Here is a 27,519-nt window from a genome sequence, read left to right on the forward strand (position 1 = left end):
TCGTCACAAATGCACCACCTCAAATCCTCGCTTAATTAAAACCAGCTGCTGACAACAACAACATAAACTCAGTAGCAAATATACAGCGGAATAAACAAGTAAGTCCACTTTAAATCGCATCAACTCGAAAAAGAAGGATTTTTCAATTACTTTTTCATTATGCGTCCGGGCAACTCGTAAACACATTAACTAACTGCTAGCGGATCAGCGCAGCGCCACCAACAGGTTGAATTTGCGATTTTTATCAAATTGTAGTAATTAAAATTGTTGCAGGCAGTCGTGTGTACAACGTGCAACCCGCAGGCGACAGCACTTGCCACACGCTGCAAACGTAAAGTGCACGCGAAAGTGTAGCGGACGCTTGGTACCTCGCCTAGCTGGCATGCTTGGTCAGTGGCGCGGGGTGCATGCGAGTGACTGACTGGCCAGTTAAACGACATGCCGCCCTAAGCCTATTTCGCAGCTCAATGCGCACTTGTGACAGTTGCAAGCCGGCAGCGCAGCTCGGTTGAATGGTTGGCATGTGTGTGTGGCTGAGTGGGTGGCTGTGTGGGTGCGTAAGTGACTGCGTGTGGAACTGCGTCAGTGCTGCGTGCTTGCCTGCGTACGTGCGTGTTTTGCGTGGGTCATGCCAGCTAACTGTAACGATGTCAACTGTTTACGTGCCACCCATTACGGCTGATATGAGTCTTAGCAGCACTGCAATTCTCGCCATAAGTACAATACGCGCGGCGTGAACTTATCTACATAGCCACAACTGTGCATGCAAACGTGCTCAAGAAGTGTATATGTATGAATGGGGGAGCGCTTTACTCTGACAGCGACGTCGCCGCACGAGGCTATAATAGAATTTATTGATTTAAAAATTACAACAAAGCGGTTACGTTATAAATATCACTGGCATTAAGCGTTAAGTATGGCACACTGCACCGACACAGGCACAGACACAGAGATATGCACATAAATACAAGCAAGTTCACACTCACACATACAATGTATAAGTAATAGTTGACGTAACGCTGTATGTGTCGCTATTTATGTGTCTTACGTGCGCTGCGCTCGCCCAGCTGCCATGTGCCGCCTGCGCTATGCTTTGCGTTGCAATTGTGTCGCGCTGCTGCTGGCTTCTGCTTGTTCGCCATGCAGCACATAAGTATTTTCCGATATCACTGCAACTCTACAGTATTTGTCTTCTTCGTTTTTTTGTTTTGTGTGCGCGCGCGCTGGTGTGGGTGTTTCAACAATAACCGAAGGACAACGAAAGTGGGTAGCAAGCTCAGACACACACACTCATATATGTATATATATACGGACATAAAGAAATAAGTAAATAAAAGCAATAACTCGACTGCGGCATTGCCGGTTGCTGCCATTGACGTATGTAAGCGCGCTTGTTTTTGTTGCTTTTATTATTTTTGTTGCTGCTGCCACTTTTGTGGTTAATAGTTTTGTTGTTTTACCACAATTATTTTCCCCTTTCAACCCTCTCTCATACAACCATGCTAGTAATGCCGCAGTGTGCCCGTGTACGAAAATGTTCGTTTTGTCTGCTGGCTGCTTGACTGCCAAGCAAGGAGAAACGTCAAAGCGCAAAAGGAAAACAAAGAATGTCAAATTACATTCAAATGTGTCACATGCACAGGCACACGCTCTGACACATACACTCATGTACATGCGAGTTGAAGAATGCAGCATTTTTGAAGGGTTCTAGGAAGCGTGTTGTAGGGCCTGTGCTAGCCTGAGTAAGGCAGTGAAAAGCAATCTTTGTCGATCAAGGTCAGCGCGCAGCTGAAGGCGTTCGAAGCAGATAGAACGGCAAGTCTTTAATAAATTTTGTTTCTAAATTGTTAAGCAATATTTAAAGCTGGCTGAATTTTTAGAATATTTCGATTGGTTTCGAGAGTTATAGCTTTTGCAGCTGGCGTCCAGTAAGATTCCCAACCTTTCAGCTTAGACTAAGGGAAAAGAGCTTATTGTATTGCATTACCTCCCAAGTGTTGAAGGCTTAATTTTACAAAAACGGGACAATTAAGAAGGAAGTGCTGAGATGGTCCCGCCTCGTCTTCCCCCATACAGCTTCTGCAGCTGGTGTCCGGTAAGATTCTCAATCTTTCAGCTTGGACTTCGGTAGAAAAAGGCCCTGGAATCAAGCTTAAGCCCCAAGGATCTTGCGACAGCGCATGAACCGATTGTACTCATTGACACAATAAGCAAAATGACGTTAAATACTAAGGATGGAGTTACTTTAGAATACGAGACGTGTTGATGAGCGGCACCAATTGGACGCTCTTAAGCTTCATGCCAGTGTGGTCTCTACTTGAACCTTTCACCATACAAAGACACCATAGAACATAATGGCTATGACTTTGACTATGGTGGCGCAGAGCTAGAACTTTCGGTTCTTTGCTCTCACTTCGATACTAAGCTTCCATGAAAATTTTCTATATAGGACGAGCCTTAAATAATTTATGCTTCCCATCGGCAATGGTCCCTCCAGGATCTTTAATCAGCTAGTACATAAAACCGTTTCAGTTTTATTCGGTTTAACGGTGAGGCCATTTCCGGCCGCCCATTTGTTCCAAGATTAGTATACTCAAAAGTTTTCCCATAAATACTACATCGTCTGCATAGCAAATCCCCCGTTATAGTTTTAGCGGCAAAAATCGTGCCCGAAGTAATTTTCGAATAAGCTCCAGGGTCGGATAAAAATCTGGGTCTGTTCGTGTTACGTAGACGCGACTGTAGTGGGAACGAATTTACTACTTTTCATGTCTTCTTTTTTAAGTAGTCCGAAATACTTGGCAGCAACGAACTCTATTAGTTCCCTAAATTTGGACTCGAAATTCGGTCTCAGTTTCGAGATCTCACATTTTTGTTCTAAACGAGTTCAGCTATTGAGTGTTTGTTGTAGTTTTATATATGATAAGTGCAATACTTGTTACTCGAAATTACCTGAGTCTTTTCCTCCTTTAACACAAATACCAAAACCATGATCGATCTGCTGATCGCGTGACATGTTTATGGTACGTGTGGTTAATTCATGTATATTCGTTATGCTACGATCTCGATCTCGCTCACGATACATCTACAAGCAGAAGACCGAAATACAAAATCGATTCCATAAAAATCTAATGATTTCTCGGCACTCACCTGATGCGTGGTCGAGGGCGGACTACTCGCCGGGCTGCGGCGTCCAGTACGATCTCTTGTGCCGTTGCTATAGTGATAGCTGCTTGTAGGAACTGAAGAAGATTGCGTCGCACCAAACATGCGCAGCACTTGCTCCGGCGAGATGGGACGCTTTTTATTGCCATTCGCCATGCCCATACTGCTGTGTGCACGCCCACCCATCGTCGCCGTTGAGTTGGGTAGCGTACCACCACCACCTGTGGCCGCCATATGGCTGGTGGGCGATGCTGTTGACGATAGATATGACGAACCGCGTCCCGGCAATGAGCCACCCTTCGTTGGTGCACCGGCCGTATTGTAATAGTAATGCGGCGAATGTGGTCGTTCCACAATTGTGTATGACGTACCGGGCGGTGAGTAATAAAGACCCGAACGGCCGCCACGTAACGAACTCGTACTATTGCCAATACGCGAACCGATGCCGTACGTACCGCTAAGACCAACCGACGACGGACCGATCACACCCGGCGGTGGACTAATCATGCCAAAGGAAACGTCTTCCGCCTCGTAACTGCTCGGTGTGCGCAACGGATGCGCACTGAGACCGGCCGAACTGCCCGTCGGTACGCTGGATGAGGATTGCGGTTGTTGTAGGCCGGTCGCGGCACTAGGATGTAATGCGGTCGCATGTGCGGGTGGTGCATAATAATAGCCACGCGAACTCCATCGTGAGGGTCCAAGATCGCATAATTCTGCATAATCATTGCCAGCTGCGCTCATTGTCGGGGGGTCGCCGTCGTATGGTAAGCCGCCCCCAAGGCGCATTACAGGACGCACTGCATGAATATAAGGAAAATGAAAGTTATTAGTGAACTATTGGAAAACTTTTTTAAGGAAAACAAAAGATAATATTAGATGAGATTATAGGTAAGTTTTTAAGGTTGAACTTCTCGAAAACGCTAATAAATGCAGTTTTTTGTGAAATCATTCATACTAAGTTAAGAAAAATTTAAAAGAGGCTCCATAAAGGTGATGGCATCTCCCCGTTAATGTTGGACTTGTATATTTCAAAACTAACTCAATCATCAGTGAGAATTCCCACCACCTCTTACGCAGATGATTGTCGATATTAACGTAGTTCAAAAATAGCTAAACCATCGATCTTTCTCGCTTCTTATCTGCAGGGACCTTCACACTCTGCCTTACTAAAGCTAAAACTGCGCCGTGTTCCTTTACTCCTCATACAACCGCGATTACTGCCAAGAGTCTCAACAAAATCCTCAAATCCATAGGGGTCTAGGCATGAGGAAAGGGCAAATAACCTATATGGTGGTCTGGAGGTAGTGAAACGCAGACGAAGAAGCTTCAGACGTGACAAATACTGTGTTACGAACGATTACAGAATGCCTCTTGATGTTTCTGGTTGAACATTTACATAGTGAAGCACGCATGTATCCGATCAAGGAACAAAATGAACTTCTTTCCTTGCAGTATCTGCTTGGATGTTATTTGCTTGAAGCGGAGCCGCCTCCTAAGAACATAAAGAGGTCTTTTCTTGATAACTTCGATGACATCGAACAGTACGCCGACCAGACTTCGAAAGGGACAAACTTTAGATTGTTGTGGTTGTTGTCGTAGCGGTAGAACTCTACGAAGTTGACAGTGCTTGGCCGGAAAAAATCCTGGTTCGTTCCGGTTACATAGACCAGACAGTCCCCTACTTCATGCATGCCCTGAGTACCACAGTCATCTAACACCCCTCTCCATATGGTCCGACCGCGTCGAAACCGCACGTTTCCTTGGCCAACATTTAAATAATTTCGATGACAGCTAACCTGAACCTTAGAACCTAAGCCAAAAAACATATGTATTTTTATACCTTCCAGTCTCGAAACAACTTATTCCAAGTCCTTCTGAGAAAGGATGAATTAAAAGACTAATCGTATTATTGTGCTGAAAACTATATACTTCGGTTTCAGGTACTACATGTTCGCCGAACTTTATACATGATGTCTAAATGAAGCAGTTTTCCCGAAAGTTTGGTATCTGCTAAGGACAACTAGCAGCTGTTTGTCTGACAGACTACTACTGTACAATACCGAGGCAGATCCAAAAAGCCACCTTGGCGTTATGATCGATATGAGGCTCCCATTCAAGGCATACATTGGAAAAGCCTTTGGTAAGGCGGCTACAGTGGCTGCGGTCCTGTCGAGAATCATGGCAAACATTAGTGTCACAAGCCAAATTAGGAGAGCTCTTTTAATGCCAATGAACGCATCTTCGATATGGGAGACAGTCCTGCGTCAAAAACATCTGTTAATAAGGCAAAGGTTGAGTCCAGGCTATGCGCCCTTAGAGTTGCCTGTGTGTTTAGAACGGTGTCGCACGAACCGATTGCTATCATATCTGATCTTATGCCAACGGATATAATGGCCTCTGAGTTAATTTGAGTCTATTGTAAAACAAAAGCTTGAATAGGTCCTTGACGGCCGACGAGCGCAAAAAGGAGAGAAAGACAAGTCTTGACGAGTGGCAAAAGCAATGGGATGCCTCAGACAAAGGAAGATGGAAATATAGGCTAATTAAGAATGTACCACCCTGAATTGACAGACAACACGGGAGGCAGACTTATATTTAACGCAGTTATTATCAGGCCATTTCAATGAATATCTGCACAAATTTGGCCACGATTATGAAATACAATGTTCCTTCTGCGGAAATACCGCACAAAACGCAGAGCACATCTTTTTCTCCTGCTTAAGGTGTAAGTGGAGAGAACCACCGTAGAAGAACGAACAAACGAAAGGATGACGTCCGAAAACATAGTGAGTCACATGCAATGATCAGAGCTGGCGTTTGCTAAAATGAAAGGGTGGACGCAACCGCGCTCTAAGAACTAAGGCCACATGAACTACCCTGGAGGGACGTCATTTATCCCTCAACTTAGTCCTGGGAAGTAATGCTTAACGCCGGTCCCTCAAGCCCAAATACAAGCTACAGCATTCGGAGTTAAGGGTTTCGCACGTATCTCGAAAGAAGTGTACTTCAGCGGACAATATGAATCATGAGAATACCTTTCAGAAACAAAAAACAAAGAAACACTACATGCTCAGCTATATTCAAAACACCAGATAAAAGATTTTCATTCCATTTTTCTCATTTCAGCCAAGTTTTAGAAAGCCAACATGCTGTCTTATTCAATTTATTCACTTTTAACCTACTTTATGTCACTTAGGACCAACAATAGTCGAGCGCATATGCCACCATTTGTTGCATAAATAAAGCCGCACTATTTACCAACTATTAATCCCCACGCGCACATATGCACACAACCATACAATGACATTACATGTAAAGTATAGTAAATTATATGCGTGGAAGCGTACACTTCTCTAATGCTTAGAGTGTTGGCAGCCTGACATTCTAACCCAGCGTTTAGCGTTCCCCAGCGGACCAAGCAGAGCTTAATCAATCTGTTGGAACATTAAAAGCACTGAATAATTTCTTCGTTATGAGCGAGCGCGCGAACAGTCAACCGAAGTGCAAACACGCAGCTAACTGTGAAAATAACAGAAATCAAACAGAAGTCGCGACCCGCAAAGCGAAGCGTGCAAGGAGAGCTGAAGCGCACTCGAAGGATTTATTGTCTGCGCTCGACTGAACTTTTGCTGCGCCGAGATACAAGCGTTTACAAGGCATGACAAGCGCACGTGTGTAAGTGCGCGCGCAGTCTCGGTCGTGTGTCGCGCGCGGCCGTGTGTGTGAGCTTATACCAATATCAATGCAGTTAGATGGCTGCTCGGCCAAATGCGTGCGTTTTGCATTTGCACTACAAAGCGTTTGGACTTGGCATGCGGAGAGCGCTTGCAGCACGTCACATATACACTGCCGCAAACACGCACGCACACACATAAGCAAAGCGCGCACACATATATTCGTACAGCGTGGAGGCAATAACTAACCGTACGACATAAAACACCGTCAGGACATGCAACACAACCGCATAGCGTGCCACATGGCGTTGAAAGCCGCAGCCACATTAACCTGCCCTGCGCGCAGCCAACAAACAGAACAAGTACAGGCATTGGTGCGTTGGACGCTGGCTACAGAACTTGTAGTTACAGCGCATTTTTGTGATTTACGCATTGCACTCGCGCGCGCGTTTAAAGCGCTGCGAATTGCCAAAGGACAAGCGCCGCTGGCGGTGTTGGCCACGTCGGTGTGCGCCAGACGAGTTATTACTCATACGCCTCAGTGCGCAGCCATTCGAGCGACAACGTGGCAGTTGGACGCCTCGCGGTTGCCGCTGCGGCGCTGTAGCTCGGCACGCCGTCGTTGCTAAGTTGAAATAATGCAAATGTAAATACATTATGTGGTCTAATAAAATTTAAATTACCTTCGCTAGTCCAGTCCAGCCCCACAGCAGTACACAGCAGCCCTCAATCAGGCTGTTTAAATACGCAGTGCGCTGCTGGCGCTCGCTACGGTTTAGCGCGGTAAAGTGCGAACGTGGCATTTGAAATGCGATATTTCGCAGTGAGTTGGCTTAAGCGCGCGACTTTTTGGCTTGCAAACACACGGTGGTGTACTTGTTGCACACACGGACAAAGAGAAATTGTCGGTCAGGCTGCCAAGTCACGCGACAAGCAAGTGCAACTGCGAGTTAAATGCTCAATGAGCACAGCTATTTGTGCTTAACAATTAAAATCCTGTGAATTAAAATAAATAAAAATTTACTTAACCTATGCAGCCAAGTACGAAACGCCAGGAAGGCGAGTTTTTATCAGGAAACTGCGAAAGAATTAAAGCAACCATATTTATCACCCCTGCAATAATATGGTCCCGCGCATATTTAAAAAGAAAGTGACGGCGAAAAAAGAACTCTGAGCTGGCAAGCTTAAACTTATTTTGAAATTTCAAAGCATCATCAACGAGCTGGTCAGCAAATGGTCGAGTGAGATAATTTCGTATAAATTTGCATAATCTAAGCTCCCGCAACGCCTGCTGTCTAAGGGGATACAGTAATATATTTTTTTATTAGATAACACGAAACGTGTGCGTTTGCGAATGTCGAGGAATGGAAGACTTAAAAAATTAACGAAGTTTATATATTGGAAATAATACTTTGAAATATTATGCCAAATGTAGGCAGATCCTTCTCCATCTGATCTTTCCAACGGAGTGAAGGTTTTCCTCTATCTCTGCTTTCCCCGGCGGATACTGCGACGAATACTCTCAAAGCTAAAGTGTTTTCATTTATTCGAACGACATGACCTAGCCAGCTTAGCCGCTGTCTTTTAATTCGCTGACCTATGCCAATGATGCCTTATTTCTCGTACAGCTCATCGTTCCATCGACTACGTTATATGCCGTTACCACTACACAAACAAATCTTCCGCATAACTTTTCTCTCGGAAACTCGTAACGCCGACTCATCAGATATTGTTATCGTCCATGCCTCTGCATCATATAGCAGGCGCAAGAGGTGCATGGATCTTCTTCATGGAAGGATCGACGTTAAGAAGGAAAGTCGCTAGAGTCTTATGTCGGAAGGTCTCTAATAACTGTATTTTCAAGCTTCCAGACCACTGTAGCGACCTTCAAGCGGAGGTGGCTGCCATCAATGTAGCCGTAGATATACTGCCCCGAAGTACAGCTTTCTTTAGAGTGGTGTACCATTCATTCACTCCGATAGCTACGCAGCTATACTAACTTTGAGATCGCTGACAGTGAGCTCAAAACTAGTTAAGGAATGAATTAGCAATAGCGTCAAGCTACTGCCACATTAGATTTGCATGGATGCCCCATCACAGCTGTATCGCAGGAAACTGGAAAGATGATGAACTTGCTAGGAAGAATACTCTTTTCCCAATTTCATCTAATTGGAAGCGAGTCGTGTTTCCGATGTCTTCTTGTGTTCTAAAGTTGAACGTTTGGACGCCGGTCAACAACCAGAACTTGTCCGCCTGTGAGATCCCTCTGGCCTAGAGTGAACCGTAAAACGTTTTCGGAACTACTTGCACTTAGTAAAGTCAATCTCGCCGCAATTGTACTTGTTCTGACCGTCCACTGTCCAATAAGCGTTGTGGCTGAATATTTTGTTCTCAAAACACTTCGTAAATCTATGAGGATCTAGTGGTCCACTTTCAAGTACAAGTACAAGTAACACAAAGGACGAATGTCTGTCCAAGTGAGATTCATCGATTTTGGATCAACAGTGCGACCTAACCTGTACCTGCATAGTTACTTGCTTTATAGTTTAAAAGCTCCTCGTTTTCTTTGAACCCCATCGAGAACAATTTTATAGCATACAATCTGATGATATAACGATTGTTACTTCAGCAATTTAGAATAGTCGCAATCCACCCGCAGTTTTTTACACCTTATAATACGATTTGTGAAAAGCTAGCGCGTAAAAATACCTTGTCAAACAAAAGTCAAGTTTACACTTCAAAATCAAACATTTATCATGGCCTTGCAGACTCTACACGCTCTCGACTATGAAACAGCTAAAGATATGGAACTAAAAATTGCAAATTTCATTCTTCTGGGACGAATAAAAGAACCGTAATGGACAGTATATGGTAAAGAAGCAGACAAACGAGCAGATATAATCGAAGGTAAATCATTTCTTCTATTTCACTAGCAGTTACTGAAAGACTAGGTAGTAACAGTTAGTTTGAGCGGGAGACTCTTCCCAAAACTCGATTCCAAAAGACCGTACTCTAAAAATATGAGAGTTACAAACGAACAGATACAATGAGATTGAGCGAGGAGTGCTCACACTTGAACCATCCAAACCTCAACTTCGTGAAACTAAACTCTGAAAATATGACTATGAAAGTTGCAAGCTAGAATTACGGTCTCACAAATATTCAGAAACACTTTAAATTTCTTGTGGTTTTAGGACATTGTACCACATTTTTCTCGCTTTTGAAAAGCAATTCTGTAACCTACTTTAAAATTAGAAATTAATAATGAACAAAAACGCCTCAGCGGCAAAGAGCGGCATTCAACCACATTCAAGTATCAGACTAAAAGCATTGCCGCTCCACATTTTCGGTATTGAATTAAGAATTTATGAAAACAGAGCGCTGAGTGGAGCTGCACAGGCAGACGCTAGCATATTGGCCATGTGTTTCGAAGTAATAAATTTCAACGGCACGAGAAATGAGGCGGAGCACAGCTGATATGGCAGTCAACCATTTATAAAAATGATAGCAAAAGCCAAAAAAAATATATATAAATATAAAATAGAAAGAAAAACCCCAACAGCTTAAGCAAATTGCCTAGAAAAATCCAAAGGCTTCGCGGCAAGTGGACTGGAAGTGGAGAGCATAAAACTTCAAAGCGGCAAAGCACGGAGTTGCAAACGAAGGAGACGAAGCCAACCAACCACACACACACAAACGCACAGCAAATAACATACAAAATGAGCATTTGTTAGGCAACGAAAGACGTTCCAAATACTTTGTCTCATTTTATTTATTTCCTTTTTGCGTTGTGCCAACATGAAAGAACCCAGAAAAATGGCAAAAATGTGTGACTTACATGACATACATATCGATTTTTTTTTAATTAAATATTAATGAGGCACAAAGAGGCAAAAGATGTGACGGCAAGAAGAAGAAGTGCCAGCAAAATATATTACGAGCAATGTGACAAAAAGAAAGCGACAGCTCAGAGAAACAGACATTTGCGCATTTAAAAGCAAATGTATAGTGTGCTGGCACACGCAGGGATGCATTGAAGCACGAAGACGAGCATGCAAATAGCAGTGGTAGTAAAGACACAGCAAGCGTGTATGCCCATATAGCATGTGGACGTGCGGGCGTGCGGGCGTGGCAGGCAGTCAAATTACGAGTAAAATGTTTTGAACGACTGTGAACTCAAAAACGAAAAATGAACTCGCACGCTGAGGTCAAAATGTAGGCGCCAACTGTCGCCAAGCGAGCAGCAAGACGGCAGGGCATTGGCTGCGGCGCGTTTCTAGGGTGTGCCCCATGCTAGTCAGATCAAGCATGCACATATACATAAACATTACGGTGTGTATTATTTGCTAACTAGTTTCTCTGTGTGCAAAAGTGCCTTAGAATTTCAGATTTCGATATGAAGGGTTTGTATGGAGAACTTTTTAATTTATCCAGATATCTTTACAAAATTTGGCACAAATTACTAACTAAATTGTTGCTGTATTTTGCGAAGAAATTGTTTAGTTCGAGCAACTATAGCATAGAGCTGCCATACAAAATGACCAATCGAGCTCAATTCATGAGAATTCATACAAGTGCTTTATATCTTTAGTGTTCCTCATACGTAGTGGTGAACTCGATGCATAACTTTAACTGCGTAGAACTGTTAAAGGAATGTTTTTATAACAAAACTATTAAGATCTTACAAAAATTCTATTAGATCTTCACCTTTCTAAAGAAACCTCAGCCGATAACCAATTTGGTAAATAACGCACACCCTAATAATCATACAAAACTATAACAAAAGCGCCTATACAGTTGCAAAACATTGCATGTGTATGTATGTGTTTGCAATATGTTTGTATTTGCTTCACTCTAAATCCCGCATTGAGCCCTTGCGGTTGCCGAGCACTGCCGTGCGTGGCCTAGCTGAGACAGCTGGTTGGGCGTAAGGAAACAGAAGACAGTCAAGAAATTAAAAGAAATAACAACAAGAAAATCAATTCCATGCGCCGCGCCCTGAATACAAATCCCAATACAACACAACTTTTGACATGAGCGGGGGGCTTGCGGCGACCAAAGCAAACAAAATGGTTATGACAACATTTTTCTGATTATTATTTGTACGGCATCGTATTGTTGTTATTGTTTTACTACAACTTTTGTTGCAGTGCCTTACGCAAACACTGAGTATAAGTGGGTTACATTGATTTTATTTGAATGGATAATACAATTACATCAATAACGGTAATAGACTCGTATCAGCTGCAAAATTTAGTTTAAAAAATGTAGAACTAAGGAAGCAGCAGGTTTTTTTTTTAGGTAAAGTAAGTATGAGGTATGAGATATCTATGAGGTCCCCTTTAGTTTTGGAGATATCCACATGAAATTGTGCATACATCGTTTCCTACTCGAGAAGCTACTCATTTGTTAGAACTGCTATTATCTGACCACTACAGCATATAGCTGCCATACAAACTGATCGGTCAAAAGCATGTCCTTGAATGGAAAACTATTTTATTTAACAAGGTATCGTTACGAAATTCGGTGCAGATAATTACCAAAGACATCGCCACAATATCCAAAGAATTTTTTTAGATCGGCCTACTATAGCATATAGCTGCCATACAAATTGACCGATCAAACTCAAGTCCTTATATGGAAGACTTGTTTATTCGTAGAATTATCTTCACACAATTTGCTGTGGATAATTACTCAAGATAGTAGTATAATACACAAAGAAATTATTCAGATCGAACTACTATAGCATATAGTGGCCATACAAACTGAACAATCAAAAACAAGTTCTTGTATGGAAAACTTTTTGATTTGACGAGATATCGTGACAAAATTCAGTACGAATTATTGCCTAAGATCCATCGTTACAATCTCCAAAGAAATTATTCAGATCGCACTACCATAGCATATAGCTGGCATACATTATGATCCTTTAAAATCGAGATAAAGTTTTTTTTATACCCTTTTGTGCTATAAATAATTCACCAGTGTAGGGTATTAAGTTTTGGTGGAGCTGTAGTTAACGTTTCTGTTTTCTTGCCTAAAATAACTTTTGGAAAAGTTAGTACTCCGATCCATAGAAACGAAATTATACGCTCCCTTACAGGAGTTAAGAAGTTAAACACAGATCAAACTAATATTTCAAATACAATTTTATTTCATATCGTAGAAACCTATTTGAAATCTGTTAACATTAAAGTATTTTAATCCAAACATTATCTTTTCTTAGTCTTTCTTCACTTGCTAACCTACCTATTGTCTTTGAAGCTATGTGGTACTTACTCCAAAAGAAATACTCAAATATTAACAAATTGTACTATTACTAAGCTTTGTTGAACACGCTTTTGCGTAAAGTTGCTCCTGCTACGTGGTCAAATCCGCCCTATATTTATATATACAATGATTGTGTGAGTTTATAAATATTGGACCAATTTAAAGTTGAGTTTCTTTTAATATTATTCCTACAAATTTACGTGTGCGGCAATGCCAGCGACACGTCACTGGGCACAGGACGACACCGCACCGACGGAAACGGATATGTGGAGAGCGGATACGCGGATATGACGGCGGAAATGAGTACCCGTGTTTACGTAACGATGCGAAATAACTATGCCTTAACAGCTACACAAACATACAAACATGCATGTGTATGTTTATGCTTTTCATACCACAAAATTACAAGCCAAATTTTGCGTAGTAAACTAATTTATACGCCGATATTTCATTATAGCTCAACAACAGTGCGTTGTTTAAATTTGCAGTGAGCACAAGCAAATCTAATTAGTTAGAATAAACTATAAAGGAAATTCTCCAACTCAAAGAAGCATGCCACATATGTATCGTGTGTCGTTGTGTGTTCAGCTGGGGACGAGCGCCACAAAAGTGGTTGCAAAAATGTAACAAATATTTCGGCAAGAAGCAAATATTTTGGCTACAAAGGCACAGGAATGTGTGAACAAATTCAACATGCATATAACTATAGATGTGTTGTATATTTGTGTGAATGTATGTATTTGTGTATGGATCAAAAAGAAATTTTTCGACAGGAAGCAAGGGAATGTCTGCCTAGCTGCCTTTTGTTAGGCACGAAGGCACAAACTTTTCAACTTTTAAATGGTTTCTGTTTGTGTTGCTTTTTTTGATTTTGATTTTGATTTTGATTTTGGCAGAAAAGTACTTCAAAACATACAACAACAAGAAAAACCGTTAGTAATTATAATTGTGATACCATTCACGGGAACATTCCAATTAAATAAGAGGTTATAAAAAGAACTTTATCTTGTTATTGACCGATCACTTTGCATGACAGCTGATATAGTGGTCTGACATCGTCGGTTCTGAGAAAAATTTCAGATATATATCTTATACTAATATCCATAATAAGGAGTCATTAAGCTCGATTATTCAGTCAAAACAGTTGCGTTTACAGCTTTAAAAGAAACTTGAAAGAACTATTTATATTATTTTTGGTTAGCTTAACGCTGTTTTTGTCAAATTAATGGTCTTAAAAGTCTGAAGATACCTCCAAATGACGGATGGCTTTCATAAGAAAATTTTTCGTATCGAAAACCTGCGTTGACCTTTTGCTATATTTAAACCAATATTATAGGTGTTTTGGCAAAATAATCGGACATTTCCATCCAAACTCAAAACAATTTACGAAGTAACAACTTACACTTTTGGGTAGCATAACTAAAATATATCAGTTATCTTGTTATACCTACATACATAAAATTATTTTACCTTTGATAATCTTAGTCCTAACGCCGTCTTCTGCATATATATATATATCGCTCAATATCTAACAGCTCAATAACTTAATTCAAGTCAGCAAAGTTCACAACAAATTCTGCGCAAAAAGCGCTGATGTAATCGACTTTGATAGAATTGTCGCTTCGTATTTGTAGAAGCGCAAAGCAAAGCGTCCTGTCATATTTCTGTCTATGTTAGAGGCTTAGAAAATATGAAAATCAAGCAATAACGGTCTTTTGACGAAACTGGAAGAGACATTCGCGCGCTACCTTGCCTACGCGCTGTGCTGCTCAATCAATATGCCGCGCCTCGGCCGCCGCAACGTGCCTGCCAACGCCGCACAGAGTCAGCCATCAATCTACGTATTCTTCCAGGCGCGTGCACAATTCAAAACTCAAATAACGGTTGTCTCTATTGGCAGCCGAATAACAGCGCCAGCTATGCACTGTCACAAGTGGCGCGGCGCGTAGCAGCAAAAAGCGCCATGACATGCTTGATATGTATGTGATGCAAACGCCGCGTCGCTCGGTAGCGCCGCCGCAGCGCAGAAGGATGGCGCTTTGCTAGCGGCAGCGAGGCACCGCGAAAGCGCTACACGTGGCATGATACAAGTGGTGTGTAGCGTGGCGCGGCATAATTTGGAGCGGCATAGCGTGGCGGTGCGGCAGTGCGGCAACGTGGCGTGATGTTGTAGCGTGAAGGTAAATGGAGCAGCACAAAAGCGGCAAAAACTTGGCTGCCGTTATTACAGTTGTCAATTCTATGCGCACGAAATGAGTGTGTACAAGCACATCGCATATTCAGAGCGCCATGTTTCATTGCCTGCGCGCGCGTGTTTGTTAGGGTATATTTGCCCCACAATGCTAGATGTCACGAAAGTTATTACTTTTTTACGTCGCATCCGCCGCGCGCGCACACTCTGCCATGCCACCAGCAACACCTGCTCCGTCCCTATTTGCTCTATGCATTTTTTCCTCCTGTTTGCGCCCCAGTTGTTGATTTGGTTCATTTGGCGTCTGTTTGCGCGCAAAGTGAGGTTAGACGCGCCTCCACTTGACAATCTCACCGACTCAGTTGAAGCCATTCATTTCAATATTTCTATTTCATACACACAAACAACATATGTAGGTGATTTCAATTCGCGCTTTAAGTCTATTTTTACTTTTCAGCATTTGTGGGTTTCAAGACTCACCACTTATATGTATTTTTTTTTTGTTTCGCAAAGGTTACTCAGCAGCTCTGCGCGGCGGTATATGTTACCCAGGTGTGAAGTAAATTAAAAGTTATGAATCTAAAGGTTTTAAACGCGGCATGTTAGAACACAAATCGACATAACGATAATTTTTGGGACAGTTGCCAAACTTTACGGCAAAGTTTAGATTAAGTTTAGATTTTTTTCCAAAGTATTTTGAAGTTCTACAACTTTTGTTTATTATTTGTATTTAAAACTAAGTTTTTCTGCATTTATTGCTTTTATGCTATTTGTGACGCTTATTTAGATGTGGTCTTTAGGCGCAAAAAATAGGTTAGCAAATATTTTCGGCCAATTAACGGCGTGTGCGGTGGCAGGTAAGCTTTGTTCAACCAAAATGACAAAGTTTTTGAATGGTAAAAACTTTTTTTGCTATGAAAGTCCATAATGATATGTATATATCATTACAGTGTATCATAGCTGAGAGTGACAGAATGTGAGAGATGCCTGCTGTTAAAGCGTTATAGGCTGGATAACGAACAAATAACCATACGAAGCGAGCCACATGTGAACATATTCAAGACATGAGGCTTTCCTTAATAAGTTTAGAAAAAAGTTCTACAACTTTTGTTTATTATTTGTATTTAAAACACTTTTTAGTGTTTTAGCAAAAAACATATAAAAAGTATATATACATAGATTTCTGGCAGCGTTTCTGGGAACAAATAACCAACTATAATTTTAGAAAAAAAGAACACTTTGGTTCGATCTAAACAATTTCTACGCAGATTATACCGTTCCCTCAGCGAATTATATGATCCAAATTTTGAGCAGATAGCTTGTCAAATGAAAAAGTTTTCCATACAAGGGCTTGAGTTTGTTCGTTCAGTTTGTATGGCAGCTATATGATATAGTAATCCGATCTATAAAAAATGAGTAAAATATTGCAGCTATATCTTGGACAATAATCCATGTCAAACTTTATGAAGATAGCTTCGCTAATGCAATAGTTTTTCATATTAGAACTTAATTTCGAACGTTAAGTTTGTATGACAGCTAGAAGATATAGTAGTCCGATCTAAAAAATTTCTACAGATATTATTGCGTTGTTTAAGGCAATAATCTTTTTCAAATTTCCTGCAGATATCTCTTCATATAAAAAAGTTTTCCATATAAGAACTTAATTTCCAAGATTCAGTTTGTATGACAGCTATATGATTTAGTGGTCTGAGCTTGAAAATTTACAGAGAAATTATAGTGTTGTCTTGGATAATAACCCACGTCTAATTTTCCGAAGATATCTCGTCACACAAAAAACTTCATTTCGACCGTTCAGTTTATATGCCACCTATAGGCTAAAGTGGTTCGATATCGGCGGTTCCGACAAATAAGCAGCTGCTTGGGCAGAAAAGGAGGTGTGCTAAATTTCAGAGCTATATCTCAAAAACTGACGGACTAGTTCCCATATATACATATAACAGGTCAGCCAAACAGATGGGCATGGTTCAAACGACTCAGCTCGTCATGCTGATCATCTATATATTTTATAGCATCACCGACATTTTCTAATGCGTTTTACAAACTTCATGGCAAACTCATTACGAGTACCCTGTTAAAGACTCTTCAAGGTATAAAAATCGCTCATACGTCATGGTGGCCCACACGACTATTACTTAATAGGGTGGTCTTTATTGCCAAAACAGAGAAGCGTGTGTATTTAGGAAAATAAATAAAATATTACACGAATACAATACGGAACCATTTCTGCCAGCAGCACAGTGTTATGTTATTAAGACGGCGGGTCACATGCGACCCTAAATTGCTAACACGTACATATACCAATGTGTAGACGTGTGTGTGAATAGCAGCCGCGTTAACGCAAATAGCCTAATTCTACTTCAAAAATGGCTTATACGCTCATGTACAGATATATACGATATCCTGCACTGATACCCAAATGCACATACACACTCACGCATAATATTCCACAGTTCAACTGAACCATTTCACACTCCACCTGCACATCTGCTCTTACAATATTTCCTATTTTATTCCACTTTCTTTCATATTTGCTGCGTCTTAAGAGATTTTCATGACGCGGCGTCCAAACAGACGCTGGGGTAGTGCCAGTATGGGTCAAAGCGGCGCTGCTGTTGAAGTCCCTATACCTATTTCTATCGGCATATGTGTGTGTATATGCTACTGGGTTTGCCTGTATAGGGCTGCGAGCCTGCTGCCGCTTGTTAGTCATACCAATGTAAGTGTATCTGTTTGTGCATGGCGACGTCGCACACATAAATTTGCGGCAACGACTGTGGTTGTGATGGCTGCAATGTCGATGAAGGCGCAACCGCGTCCGCAGCCGGTGCTGAGCCTGTGCCAGTGCATAAATAAAAAAGGATTATTTTCAATGTGCGAGAAAGTTGATTTTGCTTACTTTCGCTAAGCTTTAATGGGGTTGTTAAGATGCTGCCTATTCGTGCAGTTACCACTTTCTTTTGGACTGTGCTGCTAACTTGGCTTTCTTGTTGTTACTCGGCTTACTTAAGGGTTGCGTTCACTGTTTTTGTTCGCATAATTTTCCTTTTTCATTTACAAATCTCGTTGTCGCAAACAGGTGCGCGCACTTGTACAAATGTATGTATATATGTGTGTATGTATGTTGATAGATATTTGGTGTATATGACCGTTAGCCGCCCCATACCGCTATGCGCGGCCGTTGATAAGGAATGCGCGGAAATAAGACATTAAAATTGCAGATTTTCTGCGCTGCTCTGTGATGATATTGGAAAATGCGATTATCTGCGGCTAAAGATTTTGTTGGTATATGTGTGTGTAGACTCAATGGTGTGCCCACAACTATGCGAAGGACTTTTAATTTTTGGTTCGACGACAAATTTTAAGGGGAAAATAAGCTCTTCAGACTTTAGCTGCTTAAAAAAAGTATAAATTGTGCAATTTTATTTCATTATACCCTCTACAATGTATAATTTATAAAATTTGCCACTGAGTCTAGTCTTTCAGCTTATTATACGAGTATGCCGCTCTAAGATTTTGCACATGTTCTTTTCTATAGAAGATGCTATTTATTTGTCAGAACCGCTGGTAGCGAACAACTATAGCATATAGCTGCCATACCAACTGTACGATCGACATTTAGACCTTATATGGAAAACTTTTTTTATTTGACGAGATATCTTCGCAGCGTTTACCAGGGACTATTTCCCTCAACATTGCTACAATATATGTACAAATTGTCTAGATCGGACTACTGTATCATATTAGCTATTATACTACAAACTGTGCTATTCCAATTAATAGAAATTTATTTAACACCACTTCAAAATTCTAATTATCGCTTTATATTCTACACCACTCTGTGCGCAACCTAAGACACGTGGCGGCACATAATCGCTTTTACGACCACAAACACTTCATCTAGTTTATGAGAGCGGTTTACGAACTTTTTAGTATATACTTGTCGCACGACAGCTAATCCAACGTTGTGCTAACCACAAATTGATTTTTATAGACAAGTAATATTCATTTTGAACCACTTTTCTAGTGGAAACCCCAAAAGTACGAAGCAGCAGTGTACGCTTGCACGCATATGCTGCCTTAATGTGCCACACTACAAATTTCTTTGCTGAAATATGCCACACACTTTGAAAAGACCGTATTATTACACACCTTAAGCAACGTCATAAAATGTGAAATATGCCACTTAAGTGGCTTACTACAACGCCGCTTTCACCTTTGCCACACAAGAAAAGAGTTTCGCACAATGCGGTTACCGCCCGGCGCGCGAACGAGCGAGCATATCCACTGCCAAACAACTGGACGCAGCATAAGTGCTTAGTATGTGCGTTGCATGCGCCAGAGCTTATTCGATGTTATTGAAAAAGTTCGCGCTCAGTGCACAAATTAATTCAGCAAAGAAAAGAAAGTTGGTAGCGGTAAGTGAGGGAAGCGGTAAGTGTAAGCGTAGCAGTGCAATTCTTGTAAAGAATCTTTGTACTCACTCAGTTGACTGCTGTTAGCTTTCACATTACTTCTTCGCTTGTTCGCTGTGACTTTTAAACAGCGACTTTTGTGCTCCCTTTCAATACTTGGCGTACATAAAATCTCAAATAAATTGCTTAAGAACAAGAAAAGTGAAATCGAAAAAATTAAATCGAAAAGAATTAGTGAAACCTAGATGCGCACATGACAGATAACACAAATATACAGGTACATATAGGTAAATATATACATTAGGGTGGATATTATTTCCAAAATCATTTATTATTTGCAAACGCCACCTGAACTTTCAGTTTTTGCCCCAAAAAATCTAGTACAAATCTCTCATATTGAAACAAAACTTGAGTTTTGGTTATAAAATGGTTATATATTGGTATGTATTGGTTATGTATTGGTTATATATTGGTTATATCTGACAGCGAGAGGTCAAAATTTTATGATACATACATATAAGTTTACAGGCAAAGAAAAAACGATATAATATAAACCACTTGTACTGAAAAAAAATTTGAGTTTTGGTTATAAAAAGGTTATACATAAATTGGTTATATATTTCTTATATATTGGTTATATCTGACTGCGGAAGCTTAAAATTTTATGCTACATATATATAATATGATTTAGTGGATAGCAATACAAAACTCAATTTCGATTTTTTTTTGGTGATACGTTGTTTTGCATTTTAGTTGACGATATATTTTATATGGAATTTTTTGACATTTTCTAATAAATTTTTTAATTCCAAAGCAAATAAATCTACAACTTTCAAAAGCATAATTTTAATAAAAAAAAAGCTTTGCACTGCAAAAAAGTTCGGAATAATTTTTTTCATAAACACATGCCTTTAAAAGTTATACGCAGTTAAAGTTATACATAAAATTTCTGTATTCATATAGTACACCACGACGTATGAGCAACATAAAATGTGTAAATCACTAGTATGAATGTTCAGAAGAAATATGATCTAGGCACCGTTTAAACTGAAAATAAAGCACTTGTTTAAGTCGTAGCCTTATTTTAAGACAATCAACCTGAAACTTCAGAGAAATAACGGCCACCCTTATATACACACACAAATCATTGTAGCGTAAGCAAGGAGGCATGGAAATGAAATTAATACTTGAAGGTTATTATTACGTGTTTGACTCGCGACTGTCGTTGTTCGTCTAACAAGAACTATTGATTGGGTAGGCAGAATACACACAATTACAGAAACAACAACAAATACAGCGCACATTGCGCTATATAGCTAATCATACAACGAGCTACACGAGAATGACAAGCAAAATTGTAGCAAATAACGGCATTAAGAGCGTTGGCAATGCTTTGCCAAGTGTGTCACACAAACACATACACAGACGTGAGAACTTTTTTTGTGTGAAAATGTGCAGCGAATAACTTGGTAGATCCAAGCACTTTGCAACAAACAACTAGTGAAGAGATGTGTAAGAAATGTCTAAAAAACAAGAAATACCGTTAACTTAAGTTGCAAGGAAGTCATAATACGCTTCACAAGTGCACTTCTTATAGCGTAAAACGGAGCAAAAGCAGCTTTCTCTTGAATTTGATCAATCAGTTTGTATGGCAGCTATATGTTATAGTGAACTGATCAGGACAATTTCTTCGGAGATTGCACCGTTATGTCTGGCAATAAGCAGTGCTGAATTTTGTGAAGATAGCTCTAGAAATAAAAAAGTTTTCCATACAAAAATTTCTTTTTGAACGTTCAGTTTGTATGGCAGCTATATGCTATAGTGGTCCGATATCGACAGTTCCAACAAATATGCAGCTTTTCGATGAGAAAAGAACGTGTACAAAATTTTAAAACGATATCTCAAAAACAGGACTAGTACGCGTATATAACCTCTTCAGTGTATAAAAATGTTGGTCGGCAGCAGTATTTTAAAATATTTCCTACGTCACGTCAAATGTAAGCATATAGTACATTATGTCACAAATATTTGCACAAACACTGCGAGGTAGTACATAGCAAGTAACTGCCACAGTGCCTAGTCATGTGCCTTTGAGTCCGTCTCCACACAAATCATAAACTCAGGCTCAAGCAGAAAGCAGCACAACTCGCCCAAATATTTACACACCTTCACTAACAAGCGCATTCATTTGTTTCCACAAATCTGCACACTGGCCAGCGCACTCACTAACACACTAACACGGACACGGGCGCTCCACACACTGCTGTGACGTGCAAGAGGAAATGCTTGACATTAAAGTTGGTGACACAATAAAAACATACAAATGACCCGCTTACACGCAGCACAACAATTGTTACGGGCATCGCTGCCGCTAACTAACACAACCAGTCCCCTGTGCAAGCCTGCTCACCAAACTACAGTCGCTTCATTTTGTTGGTCGTCTAAGTCTTCATTGTACTTTTATGTCTTCTCGCTCTCACTACTTTTGCCAAACTTTTCCCGACGTTGCTGCTAGCCACACTGCTGTTCTGTATCGTGTCTACGCAAACAAAAAGTGGATTACACTCCTTTATTGGCCACACGCAAGCGGTGCGTGCGGCGGTAGCTGGTTGTAAGAACACTTAATGCTCCATTTAAAAGCCGCACTGCCGCACTGCCGCTGCTGACCATTTGCCTACTGCATGTGTATAATAATAAAAGTTGTATATGTGTTGGTATTTTGTTGTTGTACAGTACATTTTATTTGCCTTGTTCTTGTTATGCTTCATTTTGTGGCCGTGGCAAGTTCAATGCGATTTTATGTATTAATCGCCATTAAGAAATTCAAAGCAAAGTCGTTCTGTGGCAGCCACAATACTCTTTTCTCTCTTCAGAATTTATATGCAAACTTCTGTGTGTAAACGAAAATGGGGTTAGGCACTATGGGTGTGGGGCTCATGCATGTATGTATGTATGTATATATAAATATGTGATTTGGAAATTAAACAAGACAATTTGTTTGCTCGTCGGCATGAAATTGAAATTTAGACTTTGGTATTTATTTTTAGGCAAGAGGATTGAGAATTTTATATTATATGAAGAGCAATTTGGACTTGGAGTTTGGTTTAAGTTGGAATTTTATTTTAATTTTTGATGTGTATATAGATCCTTGCTACACTTGGCGTCAAACAAGGAAAAATCGTCTAAAATAAAAAAGTTTCACATGCAAGAATTCGTTGTTAAACGTTCAATTTGTATGGCAGCTATTTGCCATTGTAATCCGATCTGAACAATTTCTTTGGAGCTTGTACCATTAGTTTGAAATAAAATAATTTCGTGAAGATACCTTGTCAAATAAAACAGTTTTCCATACAATAACTGGATTTTGACCGATTAGTTTGTATGACAGCTGTATGCTATAGTGTTCCAATCTGAAAAATTTTCTACGGATATTTTAGAGTTGCCCTAGGCAATAATCTATACCAAATTTTGTAAAGATAGTTTGTCAAATGAAAAAGTTTTCCATATAGGAACTTGACTTTGATCGGTCAGTTCGTATGGCAGCAATGTGTTATAGTAGTCCGATCTGAACAGTTTCTACGGAGATTGCATCTTAGCCATGGACAGTAACCCGTACCCAATTGAATAAAAATATATTGTCAATTGAAAAAGTTTTCCATACAGGAACTGGATTTTGACCGATTAGTTTGTATGGCAGCTCTACGCTATAGTAGTCCGATTTGAACAATTTCTTTGACAATTATGCTGCAACTTTAAACAATAGCGTGTGCTGAATTTCGTAAAGATACCTCGCCAAATACAAAAGTTTTCCTTACAAGGGCATGATTTTGATCGTTCAGTTTGTAGGGCAGCTTTACGCTATAGTGGTTCGATACCGGCGCTTCGCAGAAATGAGCAACTTCTTGAAGAAAAATGGGCACTAGACAGTGCCAATCATACATTACGCCACACTGAGATGGTCGCCTGGATGTAGAAAGACGCAGACTATTCGTATGCTTCAGACGTGTGAGAACATTAAACTCCGCACTATCTTAGGATGACTGAGGGCACAATAGACCTAAGATCACTGTGTATTTCTCGTTTTTTTAATCATAGGATGTCTTTTTCTGTCGCCAGTTGAATACAGACAGGCCCATATGCTTCCGGTTAAGGAACATAACGAGCTCCTCTGCAAGCAGTTTCTGCTGGAAATGTCAGCAGAATTTAAAGTCACTCTTGCCCAACTTCGTTCTGAATACTGGAGCAGATTAAACAACTACCAGAACCAGAATCGACCCCAACATACCATTGCGTCACCGCATGATACTAACCACCTCTTTGCATTGCCAACGAACCGCACTCATCTAACATCAGTTTTCAACAACAACAACGTCATTTTAAGAGCTCTTGGGAGCATGTTTGTCATTTCGTCAGTGTGTTGGTAAGGATTGGCAATCATCTTTTCATATGATGCCCTATTTCTGCCTTAATGTCATCGTCAACAAACAAAATTGTCACTATTAGGCTGAGTTAAGTCCACGTGTGGTTCAGGAAACGTAATTGCATTTCCAAAAATTAATTCTATTTCCCACAAGACGGTGCACCGCCATATGGTTCGCCTCTAAAAATGGACACATTGCGTGAAAAGTGTGGCGACTCATTAATTTCGAGAAATGGTCCTGTCAAACGGCAGCGAAGATTTTGAAATTTAAGGTCTCTTGGTTATTTTCTCTCGAGGTATGTCAAATCAAAGGTTTACGGTAATCAACCAGCAGCGGCATAGGAGCTCAAGGACAAGATTCAGCGCACTATCGCCGAAATTCCAGCCACAGAACCGGAAGTTAATTACAAGCATATATCGCCTAGTCATACTAGGTGCGTGGCAATCGCCCAAAAACCTCTTTGCAGTGTAAACGTGTCACTCTTTGGCGGCCATAAGTGCCCAAACAGGTAACTTGGATCACGTTGCCTATCCAATTCAAGTAGCTACAGAGCAGCAAGTTAATTACAGGTAGCGGGTCATCGTAAACGGAGCCACGGTGGCCATTTGGCGACATTTTGTTCAAATTATTAATTTTAACATTCCGTCGTTCCTTTTCGTAGACCCTTGAGACGAGTTACATAGTCGAACTTTTTTATGTGGCTTTTTTGATTATTGCCGTAATTACCTATGATTCTCATTGCTCTCGGAAAACTTGGAAGCTTTTTTATACAATTATTCAAAATGTTTGATATAACAGCCTCAACTTGCCTCAAGTTATTTGTTTACTCATGACGCTTCAAAAAATTAATGAGGGAAATTGTCTCCAAGTCAAATATGGAAAGAAACAACACAAATTCGTTGCTAAATCAGCAAAATCTTGCAGAAGAAAGTCAAGCTTGATTATCAGAGTCTACTGTTTGCTGTCTGTACTGCGCTCTCTTCCAATTTAATTGCGCTTTTACGACAGATTTAATGAGTACTTTTACGACAGAACTTTGTTAAGTGAATTGCGTGCAGATAAAGAAGGAAGCTTTACGAGCTTTTAGCTTTAAGGTTATGTTCGCTGAAGTGTGAAATTATTTTTGTAAACTTAATAATTAGCTTCAATTGTCTAAATAATACGAAAATTAAAGACTGCAACTTTGTTATATTGGACTGGTTTATAAGTAAAAGAAGTCCGCAGAGACTTGCTGTCATTTGCGAAGCTAATTGTGCACGCTTGCATTTCATTTTAACTTTCGATTTTGGTTTTCCAATGAACTTCACAGACATAGAGCGCTACAAGAAATTATGGAGCCAAAATAAATGACCTTGACTGTCGCCGCATTGTCCCAAAAGCGTGCGCGTCGACACGAATTGAAGGAAAACCGAAAACGCAGCGAACGAAATTAAGGAATTTCAGACATTTGGTAGTTTACACACACGCAAATGTATGTGCGTCTCTTTCTCTTTCACTCTCTATGTATATATGTATACAACGGGTGTTCCAAGTGGCGTTACTTTTTCATTAGTCTTTACTTGATAGTTCACGCATGAGTCGTGTCAAGCTGTGAGGTTATTTTTGTTCAGTATTGTTTGGCATTTCATCATGGAAAGACTTAAGCCTGAACAAAAGAATGTGTTACGGTCAATAGTATAGCGGACTATTCGCATTATCATCACCAATCTTAAGACCCAGTCTTCATTATTGGATAATATTCGAATACACCACTTCCATCACGCAGTGAAGAAAATATAGCAGTCGTAGCTAAGAGTATACACGAAGGCCGTGGAGAATCAATTCGGCGACGTTCGCAGCTACTCGGACTGATGTATGGAAGGACTTCGCATATATTACTTCGAGATCTTAAATTAAAAGAGTACAAAACACAGCTTGTACAAGAACTGAAGCCGCTCAAACTTCCTAGATCCGACGTTTTTGACCCAAATTTCGTTAAGCGATGAGGCCCATTTCTGGCTCAATATGTATGTAAACAAGCGAAACCACATTTGGGACGGAGAACAACGTGGCAACCATTATCGCGCCATGATAACCGATTATTTGATACCTGAAATTGAAGCACGGTGACCTCGACGACATTTGGTTTCAAACAGACGGCGCCACTTTTCACAGATCGCATCAATCAATGGATTTATTGAGAGAACACTTCGGTGAGCAGATAATTTCACGTTTTGGGTCGGTCGATTGGTCATCAAGATTTGGAATATCACATCGTTAGATTTTTTTCTGTGAATATATTTAAAGTCTATAGTCTATGCGGAGAACCCCGATTCAGTCCTTGAAGCAAAACATCACGCGTATCATTTGACAGTTACCAGTCGAAATGTTCGGACGAGTTAACGAAAATTGGACTCGATGGATGGAGCAACTGAGACATAACTACGGCCAACATTTTCAAAAAATTAATTTCAAAGAATGTTCTTTCGAATAATAACAAATATTCCCTATAAAATTTGAAATTTTTGTGTTTGCCCTTTAAAAAAGTAGGAAACCTCGAAATGGAGCACCCTTTATATAGGTATGTATACGTGTGTCTAGTAGTTATTAACAAGTAAGCAGTCAGTTGCTAGTGGCGCTTCCATGGATTTATAACGCTGAAAACACAGCAAGACTGTAACTAATATGAATTTCTTCAGTAGAAACTCGAGTTTATCAACGGAATACAAGCCCACAACGAATTGCCGAAATGAGGTCGTTTAACGTGGAAAAAGTTAAGTACAATGCAGTGTAATGTTTGGATAATTAATTTTATTGTCTAAGTTTAGGGTTTTTTTGGTAGAAGTAGGCGCGCACTGAAGGAAACGCCACTGCAACAACAATTAAACCTAAAAACAGCAACAAACACACACGCACCGAAGAAAGAATAATTAAGTCACAGCGCAACAACGAACGCGAAGGACATTCATGCCAAAATAAACAAGAATAAATAAAAACAAGTAAGGACGGGCAAAGTTCGGCTGTAATTGAACACTTTGTACTCACGCAGCTCACAAACATCTAGTAAATGTTTTAGATTCAATAAACCAGTTGTTAAATTACTGAACATCAAATTCCGCAGTTAATAAGTGTTATTCAGCACACATTCATCAACTTCTTTACATTCTTACTGCTTCATAAAATATAGGAAAAAGTAATTCAGCGCAAATTCAGCTGTTCCGTTTATCACTGAATATATCTGTAAGCCGGGGAAATACCTTCAGATGAGACAAAATTTAATATTAGAGAAGTTTGAAATCTGTTCCGCAAAATTTAATACTAGACCTGACGGATTGACCGATATGTGTCGTACATATTCAGTCACATGTACTGCGGTCCACATA

The 27,519-nt window shown here is 40.3% G+C and overlaps 1 protein-coding gene across 2 annotated transcripts in view; it reads right to left on the minus strand.

Annotated features, from left to right (window-relative positions):
* Positions 1 to 27,519, minus strand: part of LOC126762110 (whirlin-like) — a 57,044-nt gene that overhangs the window by 20,643 nt on the left and 8,882 nt on the right. For both annotated transcript variants that reach the window (XM_050478632.1, XM_050478633.1), the window contains exons 2-3: positions 3,151 to 3,965; positions 2,953 to 3,085 (exon numbers count right to left, since the gene is read on the minus strand). In XM_050478632.1, the coding sequence (XP_050334589.1) occupies positions 2,953 to 3,085; positions 3,151 to 3,954 (937 nt within the window). In that variant the 5' untranslated portion in view covers positions 3,955 to 3,965. The remainder of the gene's footprint in view (positions 1 to 2,952; positions 3,086 to 3,150; positions 3,966 to 27,519) is intronic.

Source organism: Bactrocera neohumeralis, chromosome 6 (assembly GCF_024586455.1).
Source record: "Bactrocera neohumeralis isolate Rockhampton chromosome 6, APGP_CSIRO_Bneo_wtdbg2-racon-allhic-juicebox.fasta_v2, whole genome shotgun sequence".
NCBI lineage: Eukaryota > Metazoa > Arthropoda > Insecta > Diptera > Tephritidae > Bactrocera > Bactrocera neohumeralis.